The sequence below is a fragment of the Mesocricetus auratus genome, unplaced genomic scaffold (genome assembly GCF_017639785.1).
Source record: "Mesocricetus auratus isolate SY011 unplaced genomic scaffold, BCM_Maur_2.0 Super-Scaffold_100013, whole genome shotgun sequence".
Taxonomy (NCBI): domain Eukaryota; kingdom Metazoa; phylum Chordata; class Mammalia; order Rodentia; family Cricetidae; genus Mesocricetus; species Mesocricetus auratus.
The window spans coordinates 15,905,534-15,918,312 of NW_024429196.1; the positions used below are offsets into that span (position 1 = coordinate 15,905,534).

Below are 12,779 nucleotides of genomic sequence, written 5' to 3' on the forward strand. Positions count from 1 at the left end.
TTTTGCTATAAATGCTGGAGTGTCCTTTATTGAATGCTCAATTTCACCTTGAATTCTAGCTTATGCAATGCATGCAAACCATGTCTATAGTTAAATGCCTACAAAGTCCTATATTTTGAAAGTTGCAGTACTACAAATTAACTGCAAGTCATCATTTACTGGCATTTATCTTGAAGTGAAGTCTTCCAAAATTAAGTAATCCATTTTCAAATTATTACTATGACTCATGAATCGTATGCTGAGGCTGAAGAGTTGGCTCAGAAGTTAAGAGCACTTGTATGCCTTTAATTCCAGCACCTAGGGAGCAAAAGCTGGAGGATCTCTGTAAATTCAAGGCCAGCCTGGACAATCACAGCTACACAAACACTATCTCAAAAAAAAAAGGGGGGAGTCAAGAACAATCCAACACAAGTGTCACAATTTGACTAGGGTTTGCTCCCCTAAAAGAAGCAGGGTAGGAGTGAGTGTGATGTCAGAACAAGTGAAGATCAACCACAGAGGGGAAAGTAGGCAGTGGTGGGGTGCAACTGCCAAATCCTCAAGAGGATGACAAGCATTTCCATGCAGGGCAAGAGCAAGTGGGGCCTGAAGCTACGATGCAATAAGCAACAAGGGGATGAATCACATAAGCAAATGACTGAAGATAAAGGAAGTCATATATCTTTGGACTGAAAGAAGTCATCAATATGATAAGAAATAATGATAATAGGCATAGATCTTTTGTAAAGTCATTGAGTTTATGAACTTTCAATATAGACACAGATACAGAACATATCATGTGCACAGAGGTATATGTGCACAATACAAATATTGCATCAGCATTAAACTGTTATGGCCTCATAATTTTCAACATATAGAAATGATATAGATACAAATATATGTAAATTTGAATTACAGTGCTAATAAGCAGGTATCTATTTTCTAACTATACCAACTCAGAGAACCTGATACCAAAAATGCCCTAAAGAACTGTAAGTATATTTAGTGTACACACTGGTTTCTAACTATCATTTTCAAGTAAAAGAAAACATAGCTCCTTGAAGAAAATTAGTTCTAGTAGTGCTAGTCCAGCCATCAACCAGGATGAGCCACAATACATTGCTGTCTGAAAAGAAAATGCTCATATAGCGAAAGAAACAAGTCAAGAGACTAAGGTGGCAGATTAAGGAGATGACATCAGCCAAGCAGCAACCCAGCATGAACATCAAAATAAATGAAGGTAACAGAGTATGATCTATTAAATAAAATACAAATATATGGGACTATGGCTCAGACGGCAGGGTGCTTGCTTAGCATCATGAGAACCTGAGTTTGATTCCCCAGAGCCAAATAAACAACACAAGGTAGTTTGTGCTTATAATCCCAACATTCAGGAAAGATGAAGAACAATCAGAAGTTCAAGGTCAAGGGGCTCAGTAGTTAAGAACATTTGCTGTGTTGGGCAGTGGTGGCACAGGAGGCAGGTGGATCTCTGTGAGTTCGAGAGCAGCCTGGTCTACAAGAGTGAGTTCCAGGACAGCCTCCAAAGCCACAGAGAAACCTTATTGGGGGAGGGGGGGGCGGGAGACGGGGACGGGACACAAACAAGTCCAAATAGAATGATGCTACAAAATAACTAAAAACTACAATATTCTAAAGTATCAAACTGACAAAAGTCAAGGAAAGATTAAGGTACTGCATAAGAATAAAAGAAACAACAAAACTTCTGTTATTTTTGCATAAAATACATTTCCGGGGACAATAAGTCCCGCAGACATGTATTGATAATGCACCACTAACTTCCTGGTTTTGACAGTTATATTACAGATGTATGAGTTCATTCGTTTGTTCGTTCTTAACTCACTCCTTCCCTCCCTCCCTCCCTCCCTCCCCCTCCCCCATTTTCTGGTGCTAGAGCTCTGAACTCAGGACCTGGCATATACTAAGAAACACTCTACCCCTGAGATATTCTATCCCAAGAATGCCTGTCTTTATAGGAATTTACAGCATGGCATAAGAGAAGAACTCTATACTATTCCCACAGCTCATAGATATAAACTTTCTTATTTCAAAATTTATAAGGAAAATGGGTTTTTAAATTAATTTTAAAGGTACTAAGAAATACAGGTTTGAGAGGCAAGTCAGCAATGCAACCATTCAGATCTGAGTTCAGAACCAAGTATACATGTAACAAGCAAGGTGAGGTCCTACATACACCCTAACCACAGCACTGTAGACAGAGGGAAGAAAGAGGATTGCTGGGGTTTGCTAGCTACCAGCCTAACTAAAAGAGGAAAACAAGAAACACCTCAAGCTTCAAGTTAGTGAGAGACCCTGTCTCAGTGAACAGTCAATGCCTTCTTCTGACCTCCTTGACACACACACACATGTACATATACAACACACACAAATACCACACTCAAACACAGAAATTAAAAAGGACTTTAAAAATACTAAAAAATACATACACTTCCATAAAGAAAGCTATTCTCTGGACAGCATCTGGCACACACCTAACCCTCTGCAGGTTGAAGCAGAAAGATCACAAATTCAAAGTCAACCCCCACCCCCAGCAAGTCTGAAACCTGTTGGGACACAAGAGTGTCTGCCTCCATCAAACAAAACAAGCAAAACAAACCCCCCAAAAGAAAACACAAAACACCTTGAAGAAAAAATGTTGTAATAAAATAAGGTCAATTAACCAATCTGGAAAAAAACTTAAAAACAACAGCACTTTTAATGGCAACATAATCACTCTTAACATAATTATTTAACTGGTAATCACATTCTGGGCAAAAACTCCATGCCACAATGAAACTTTCAAAACACACCCTTTCACATGGACCCTGATAGTATGAAACTAGACACCACAGCTGACTGGATCTAGCAATACTCTGTACTACAGACTAAGGAGCCAGAAAAATGATGACAGAAACACCATTTATTGATGCAAAAATATGTTCAGGATTATTAAGTTTCAAAAGTAAACAGTAATAACATTCTAAATGTTTTATAAGTCAGTATATGGAATACACAGAAAAAGTCAAAAGATTTAAATGGGAAGTTTTTTCCAAATGTTTTAAATATATTTAGTTACTTAATCAAAAGATTGTTAAAATATCTGAAATTTCAAAACTGACATTCTTTTACAGAAGCAACTTGTACCTTCATTTACACACATAGAAACACTGTCTAAGCGGCAATGAACCACAGAAAAGTCTTGACAATGCAATATCTGCATCAAACAACAGTGTGGGAGGGGAGAGCAGGAGGGGATAGAAGGATGTGGGTGGTGTGTACACTAAATTAGGAAGAGATGAAGCAAACAGTTAAAAGTGATTTTATTTTAAAACACAGGGTATCAAGGTTATCTAGGTAAGCCCTGAACTCTTGGGCTCAACTCATCCTCCTGCTTTAATGTCCTAAATACTTGGGACTAATGACAGAAAAATGATTGTTAATACAAGTCTAGTAAAACCTTGAAACTTGATAAGGGAAGGGATGAGTAAATTTTCAAGGACAAATGTGCACTGAGAGATTGAAATGTCCTGAGAACGTTAGTAAACACCTACATTAGAATAAAAGATGACACAGGTTTGTTTATGACATTCACACTCTTGTGTGCTTTTTTTAATACTGTTGCTTAAGATGCTATTTTTCTCAAATCTTTATGAAATTAGAGGGAGGTCTTTAGTTTTTTTAAGGAAAAAAAAACTAAAACCTAAAACCCACCTCCTCCTTTCTATCTCCTAGTTTCAAAACCAAAAATGCAAACAACATTAAGATGACATCCACTGTACCTTATTATAACGATCATGTGGGACAGACTGTAAAACGATTGGCTCCATTGTAGAAACATTGGCAAATTGTACCTCTGGAATATAGAGGGCACAAACCACATGAGCCCAACCTAAAAATAAATAAATACATATTGTCATTCTTCAAGTTTTATCAAAAATAAAATTACTACCTGTCTTTAAAGATCCCTTAAAATGACTATTTAAGCAAATTCTTAACAAAACCATAATAAAAATCTAGCTACTGCATTATTTATGTAATAATTGTCACCTGCTCACTACTGGTGCAAAGGGTTCCTAATCATGGCTGCATCTATTATGCACTGAACATAAACAAAGGGAGCACTTATGTATTCAGGTGCTGGATGACATTGATCTTAAGGGCAGACTAAATTCAGATTAACACTACTTCTGAAAAACACTCTAATTTAAGGAAACCAGGTCTGATAGTTCCCAGCACTCTAAACACTCTTGAGGCCAAATCAAAAGGAGTTTTTCCATTTTCAGATCAGTCAACGATACACAGCAAGTTAAAGATCAGACTGTATTGCCAAGTTAAGACCATTTTAAAAAGCCAAAAACAAATGTGTAAATAACATGAAGGCTGTATAATTCAATAGTTAATGGAGCCCCTGATTAATCTGTAAAGTTCTAGGTTCCATTCTCAATTCTGCAATAAATAATTTATAGTTTTAAATAGCTTAAAGCTTTAAGTCTTAAAGGGTTGGAAATTATTCACCGTTGGACAGAACACTTGCCTAGTCTACACAAGGGTTAGGGTTGGTTCCATTTTTACATGATCAAGAAAATAAAAAGAGGAAGGATTTTAATACTTTTAATATTCTTAAATCTGACAGTAATTGTTTTTATATTTTTATCAGTGTTTTTGACTGTTCATGTACAGTTGTAATTTTTCTATTTTATTACCTGCTGATGCTAAAGTGCTGCTATAAAAATGTGACTGTGGCTAAAGAGCTGCTGTTATAGTTAAGAGTTAATGGAAAACTGGAAAAGATGAGATTTCAGGAAGGTGAGGTTCAGCCACGAGGGAAAATGGTAACATTGAAAGACTAGAAGCTAGGACTAAAAATCAGATATACCATGGACCTCAGAAAGATCACACATAGACTTTAATCATCTTAAATTCTAAACTTTGAACATAGCAATCCTAAACAAGCACCCACAGCATCAAACAAATAGACATCTTCTCTGAATGAAAATGATAACTTTTAACAACTTAGTAATAAATAATGTCTGTAACTTGTTAGTTAGAATTTCCAGAATAAAAAGTACTAAACACATGAAAGTAAGACATCACAGCTGAAATCCAACAGAAACAAGAAAATCAAATCTATAATTTGAAGTTATCAGAATATTTTTATGTTTATTATGATCAAATACAAAGAATGCAAGGTTGCTCAGGGAGAAAGGTGCCTGAAAAACACCATCAAATAAAGCCCAAAGTACTTTCATACACCAAAGCAGCATCATTTTCCTCAAAAAGTAAAAATTATTACAAAAGGAAGCCTGAATTGGGGGTGGGGGAGGAAGAGATTATGGATACTGACTATAATAAGTGCTTATATATATATATCATATATATATATATATATATATATATTTTTTTTTTTTTTTTTTTTTGGTTTTTCGAGACGGGGTTTCTCTGTGGCTTTGGAGGCTGTCCTGGAACTCGCTTGATAGTCCAGGCTGGTCTCGAACTCACAGAGATCCGCCTGCCTCTGCCTCCCGAGTGCTGGGATTAAAGGCGTGCGCCACCAACGCCCGGCTAAGTATTTATATTTAAAAAGGCCAGGTGTGTTGGTATATGCCTTTAATCCTAGCACATGGGAAGCAGAGAGGCAGGCAGATCTGTGAGTTCAAGGTCAGTTTGGTGTACAGAGAGTTCCAGGCTAGCCATGGTTATACAATAAGGGGGGGGGGGGGAAGGGAAGGAAAGGGGGAGGGGAGGGAAGGAAAGGAAAGGGGGAGGGAGGGAGGATGGACGGAAGGAAGGAAGGAAGGAAGGAAGGAAGGAAGGAAGGAAGGAAGGAAGGAAAAACACAAAAACACAAAGGCTGGAGCAATTGATTCAGTTCCTAGCAACCCCATGACAGCTCATAACTGTCCTAAACTCCAGGGATTGGACACCTTCTTCTGGCTCCTTCTGGCCTCTGCAGGCACCAGACACGCATGTGGTTCACATATATATTTGCAGGCAAAACACATACACATAAAATAAAGATAAATAAATCTTTAAAAAAAAAGAGCCAGATATTAGTGGCACACACCTATATTCCAGCATTTGGGAGGCAGAGGCAGGTCAGCCTGGTCTACAGAACTAGTTCCAGGACAGGCTTCAAAGCAATACACAGAAACCCTGTGTCAGAGAAAAAAAGGAAAAAGAAACCACTGCAAAGTGGCCCACACTTGTAAGGTGGAAGTGGGAGCAGGCCTACATGAAGCAAGGAAGGACTGGCAGGAACTAGAGAAGTATTGCCTCGATGGTTAGAGTATCCCCCCTCCATCAACATTGACACAAACTAACCTAACAAACCACACCTCAGAACAAACCTTAGAAATAGCTTAAGGGACAAGGCATGGTGAGGCATTCACAGTGGTAAGCCCAGCACTAAAGAGACTAACATAAAAATATACAGATTTATACCAATAAAATATGGTAGAAGAGGCAGATACAACAAAGGTAGGTACCATACCAGAAACAATAAAAATTACATAGAAATTATTTGCAGCAACCAAGTACACACTCAACTAAGAAGAAGTCAAAAAAAAAAAATAGGTGCTGTTTGTCATCATCTTTCTTTGGCTTATCATATGAATGCTTGTGATTAAGACCTCATAATCTAAACAGCTAATTTCCAGTGTAGACACTCTGTCTGTCCTCTGATAGCACAAGAATCAGGGTAAAGTTTTATGTGCAAAGAACTGTGTCTGTGACTGCTCCAAAGTATCTAAAAGCTAAGCAGGGACTGAAAGGTGCCGCCTGTCCTTCTGCTCTCTCTGAGTTCACTCAAAAGATAAAGTAGCCTTTAAATTTAATGAAAGGCAAACAAACCCACAGATGCCTGGAGGAAAATATTATAGTTGAAGCACTCACTGAGCACCCAAAAGCCTAGGAGAAAATACTAGAGAGAATGAGCTCTGACACAAGACCTGCCCTAAGGTGAATTCACCTAAAGCAGTAGCTCTCAACCTTCCTAACACTGTGACCCTTTAATACGGTTTCTTAGGTTATGGTGATTCCAACCAGAAAATTATTTTCATTGCTACTTCATAACTGTAACTGTGCTTTATGAATCATAATTTAAGTATTTTTGAAGACAGAGTTGCCAAAGGAGTCGTGGTCCACAGTTTGAGAACGGCTGTTCCAGAAGAGACCTGAGACAGCCATCAATTTTTATGTCTATTTAGAATCTAAGTATGGTAGAAACAGGAAGTGACAGGGTAAGTCATAGTGATAAATGCAATGAAAACACCACAGAAAGAATGCAAAGCACAGGTATTTCTTAATTTCCCCTCCTTTTCTCACTATTTTGTACTAGATGCTCAATGAAATCATCATCAAAACACTAACTGAAGAGTCTCCAGCAATTATATAACAAAAACATACAACTTACAAGTCACTAAAAACAAAAATATAAGAACACAGCAAGCAACAAGAACTAAACCCTAAAGGAAAGGCGGAACTTTGCTCCAGAGTTAACCCATTGTAACATTCAATTATATCCAGTTTTTGGTTTTGAAACTTTCTTTTTATTCTCTTTTCCTTTTTGAGATAAGGCTTCTATGTGTAGCCCTGGCTGTCCTAGAACTTGCTCTGTAGAGCAAGCTGGTTTCAAGCTCAGAGATCCTCTTGCCTCTGCTTCCTGAGTGCTGGGGTTAATTAAAGGCGTGTGCTGCTACCACCTGGCTTGGTTTTGCAATGCTTAGAGCATATATCTCAAAGCATGCCAGGTAAGCACCCTAGAACTGAGCTATACAAGCCCAATAAAATAAAACATACATTCTAAAATTAGTTACAGTTTATAAGGAAAATATGGGGGGTAGAGCTATTAGAGATAGATCAGTAAAGTCCTTGTTGTGTTAAAACATAAGACCTTGAATTCAGATTCCCCATCACCCACATAAAAAGCCAGGTATTCTGCTGGAAATTACACAGGAGAGAGGGATGCTAGTCACTCAGTCTAGTCAATCAAAGAGTTTCAGGTTCCAAGGAGGACAGAGGAAGACAATCAACCTCAGCCTCTAGACTTCACATGCACACACAGGTAGGTAGACACATAAGCGAGCACATGTATACACACTCGTGTGCACACACAAAAAACCCACATTTTTAAAGATGACTCATTTACATGCCCAAGAAATATATACTTAAGAAATAGAAGTTATTAAAAAGAACCAAACAAAAATCTTGAAGTTTTATTAAAATGAAAGTGAAAATATCACAACAATGCCAACAGCTAATACAATAAACAGGAGGGAAAAAGTAAAATTAAAGGCAAGCGAACTGATAATATCACAGGAGGAAACACTAAAGTGTGGGTAAATACCTGAAGGACATATTAATAAAAGGATTTTCCTGAGCTTAGAGGAGCAAGAAAGATGAATAGAGGTGTGTAGAGAAATTTTCACAATTTCATAAGACACCTGAATATGTAATTCATGAGTCTCGAAACACTTCAAAACTAATGCAAAAAGAGACATATAATGATAAATGAATGTTACGTGCTAAGGAAAAGCTATAATCTTTTTAATGCACCAAAAAGCTATTCAACATAACAAGATGCTCAGTAAGAACACACAGCCTACAATTTATAAAGCAAATTACATTCAGTGGAGACAACTTCAAGTTTGGTATCTGGCAGTTCTTCTAGGCTACTAAAATGTGGTACCATATTCGCCCAGTAAGCCAGTAGCAACATGACAAGTAAACATCCATAACTGTACAGAACTGTGCTGACAAATTACAATGTTCAGCAGTTTAAGACTAACTAACTGTATTTTCAACGACAGTACAGTCAGGCAAATTGTAACATTTTGATCAGTAAGATACAACATATATACAAACATGCTCCCATAAGATTACTAAGGCGGCAAATTTTTCTGGTGCCTTCTGAAATTACACGTTCATTACACATCTCCATGCATTACATTATTAACATGTTTATAGTGGTGCTGGTCTGAATAAACTAACTACACTAGCACTCAATATGCTACCCAAATACAACTATGTATATGTACAACAATATCAAATAGTAATAATAGGCAATTATGCTACTGGTTAATTATATCGTTTTTATGTTAATTTTTACACCTCCTATTTGCTTTTAAAAATAAAATGTCAAATAGAAATGAATCCAGGCCCTTACGCAAGTATTCTAAAATGCTCTGCTACTACAAGTTCTAATAGCTCTGCATGTGTCTTCAGTAGCAGCGGTTTTTTGTTTTTTGCAGTACTGGAGACTGAATTCAGCTCCTCACACATGCTAGGCAAACATTCGATCACTGAGCTACATACTCAGCCCATAAATATGGCTTCCCCAAAGACCTTTCAAGGAGATGCTTAGGTGAAGGTAGGAAACAGTAATAATGACCTCTGACCTTATGCAGAAGAAAGCTAATGTATGTTTTTTCTGCCTAACTTTCTAACAAAAAAAAACTTAAAAAGAAGGAAGAAGATATAGGATGGATGTGATAGCACACATCTTCAGTTCCAGCACTTGGAAGGAAGAGGAGACAGAAGGATCTCTTTCTAGTCTATATAGAGTTCCAAGTCATCCAGGGATACATAGTAATACCCTATCTTTCTTTCACTTTTTTTTTTAAATAAGTTAGTGTTTTGGTGAATACAACAATGACATTTATAAAAAATATTTTTGATAGTTCTGTAACATTTTAAGCTCATGCAAAAGTGTCTAAAAAATGAAAAAATTATATTGTAAAAATATCACAGTATCTAGATATGGTGATAAAAGGTTTTAATCCCAGCACTCAGAGGTAGGTGAATCTTTGTAAGTTCCAGACCAGCCTGATCTACAGAGCAAGTTCCAAAACAGCCATAGCTATATAAAGGAGGGAAACCCTGTAAAGAGAGGAGAGGAGAGGGAGGGGGGCAGGAAACAGTCAAGCAATGGTACATGATAATTCCAGCGCTCAGGAGGCAGAAACACAGGCAGGTAGAGGCAGACAGATCTCTCTAAGTCCAAAGACAGCTGTGGTCTACAGTGTGAGTTCTAGGGCAGCCAGGGATACACACACACACACACACACACACACACACACACACACACACACACACACACACACACACAAAACCTGTCAATAAACCAAAAAAGAATACCTTCCTGTTCTAGACATTCTCTTACTATTGCCTTAGTTAATCACCCAGGACAACTTCAATCCTCACAAACTTCACAAGCTCATGCCTATCTATATAGTGCTCTATACAGATGAACTGTTTTTATTTTTGATATCAGATATTTATTATAGATACCCGTTCCATATTTAGATTTATAACAACTTATCACCATGCTGTATCTGCATTATTCAGTAGTAAATAGGAATATGATGTGTTTTTGTAACCTACAGGCAATAAGCTATATGTGTTTAGTAAGCTGTATGTCTAGGTTTGTGTAAATACACTCTTTATGATATACAGTCAATAAAAAAGCACCTATGACACATTTCTCAGAACTTAAGCAGTATATGACAATGTCTAAAACGTTAAGAAAATGATCAACTTTTGCCAATAAAGTTTTAAAACTTGAGAAACCAATAAACTGCCAAAATTTACAAATGAAACAAAATAGAAAATTTTAAATTCTTTAATCACTAAAGGCAATTATACAAACTTATAACCTTGAGAAAACTCAGGATATTTCTCAATGACACTACCAAATATTTACAGATTATAAAATTCCAATTTTATACAAATACCTCAAAAATTTCCCAATGTTATAAGATCATAACATTAATGCCAAAGCCTGAAAACACTGTAAAAAGGGTAAGTCACTGCTTAACCCCCTTATGAAAAGATGCCAACATTTTTATTTTTAATCCCCAGAAAACATCATCTTTAACAAAGTATTAACCAAATGAATCTAATATTATTATTTTAGGAAAATAGACTGATTTTACTTTCAAAAATAAACCAGATATATTTTATAACCATATCAACAGAAAAAAAAAAAAGAAACCCTATCTTTCTTTATACGTCTATATCAATCTGTCAATTTTCATAGTTTAACAAGCTCATGCCTATGCAGGTAAGAATGGTACTGATTATATAAAAGAATAAGCACTGTAGTCCAGGCGGGTAGAACAATCCTGTAATCCTAGAAGTCACCAGACAAAGGTAGGGGAGTTGCCACACATCTAGGCCAGGCTGAGCTACACAGTGTCAAGCCCTGAACTATACCCAAGGAAATGAAGAAAAGACAAGAAAGGATAAGAAAGGAAGAAAGAGAGGGAGAGGGAAAGGGGAAGGGGAAGAAAGGGGAAGGAAGGGAAGGAAGAAAGGAGAGGGAGGGAGGGAGAGAGAGAAAGGGAGGGAAGGAGGAAGGGCGGGAGGAACAAAACAGAAGGGAAAAGAAAAACCAAACAAATTCCAAGGAAAGATAACTCAAAGTGGAGATGCAAAATAAATACAGATAGCCCTCATCTACAATGCTTGGAAACTAGAAGATACGGGAGATTTAGCCTTCTGAATAACTACAGTGATTTTACTTGATAAGTATCACTAACCCAAAAACCCAAAATCTGAAATCGACATTCAAAAGGTGGTGGATTTTAACAGCATTTCAGATTCTGAGTTTTCAGACGAGGAAATGCTCAGAATCCTCATGAAAGAACTCCCTGCCAGATGTAGTTGGTACCCAACACTTAGGACTGATACATTAGTGAGAATGCTTTGCCAGGTATGGTTGGCCCTGTAACCCCAAGACCTAGGAGTAAGGCTGTCTTAAAAAGCAACAACAAAAGCCAAGCTACGTGTGGTAGCACACACCTTCAATCCCAGGGAGGCAGAGGTGGGCAGATCTTTGTGAGTTCTGAGCCAGACTGATTTACATAGTGAGTTCCAGGAAAGCCAGGAATACAAAGATGCTGTCTCAAAAGATAAATTAAGGTTTCAAATAGAAGAAGGCAGATCATTCTGCATAAAACTGCCAATATACAATATGAAGACAAACTGTGTGAATTAAACACTGCCCATCTACAACCCCAGAACATGGAACAATGAAGTAAGAGGATGAGGAATTCAGTTTAACCTAGATCACATAGTGAGATCTTGTCTCCAACTAATTATTAACATCATCATTAATATTTTAGTAACAATATTTAGTTTGATAAAATAATATGAACTACCAAACTTAAGTACTATACCATTCTAATTTTCAATATTTTTGAAAGACTGTACTTACCCCCATTATCTGTTCTTTTTAAAGCTCCATCTTTATGGGGACACAGCTCACATCTCTATTTAAAGAAAATTAAAAATAAAGAAAGGAAAAGGCAATGAAGTTTTTTTTGTTTTCAGAAAACCAAAACCATATCTTTCCTATAACTTCAAAACAAAAATAGAGTAGCATTTCTATTCATTGCCACCAAGAAAATTCCAAAACACTTCTTACAAAATAACTATTCACTGCAGATACCTTGTTTTCTAAAGACTCATTTTCATTTCATGTTTGAGTGCTCTGCATGCATGCATGTTGCGTGTATGCCGGAAGAGGGAACCAGATCCACTGGTACTGGAATGATGGGTGACTGTGACCTACGTGTAGTTGTTGGAAACCTAACCCAGGTCCTCTGCAAAAGGAGCAAGTGCTTTTAAGAACTGCTAAACCATCTCTTCATCCCCCAAAGTAATCTAGAGTGATTAACAACTTCTTTAAAAGTGTACTTTAAAAATCCTGCCCCGCCCGGCCGTGGTATTATATGCCTTTAATCCCAGCACCAGGGAGGCAGAGACAGGAGGATCTCTGT

The 12,779-nt window shown here is 37.2% G+C and overlaps 1 protein-coding gene across 16 annotated transcripts in view; it reads right to left on the reverse strand.

Moving 5' to 3' along the window:
- The window catches only part of Mllt10 (MLLT10 histone lysine methyltransferase DOT1L cofactor), a 141,147-nt gene that overhangs the window by 99,029 nt on the left and 29,339 nt on the right, over positions 1–12,779 (reverse strand). For 11 of the 16 annotated variants that reach the window (XM_040755427.1, XM_040755430.1, XM_040755429.1 and 8 more), the window contains 2 exons: positions 12,215–12,269; positions 3,780–3,889 (listed from right to left, as the gene is read on the reverse strand). The exons of 1 other annotated variant lie outside the window; for it this stretch is intronic. In XM_040755427.1, coding sequence (XP_040611361.1) covers positions 3,780–3,889; positions 12,215–12,269 — 165 coding nt within the window. The remainder of the gene's footprint in view (positions 1–3,779; positions 3,890–12,214; positions 12,270–12,779) is intronic. 4 more of the 16 variants (XM_040755436.1, XM_040755438.1, XM_040755437.1 and 1 more) reach the window with 2 other exon arrangements.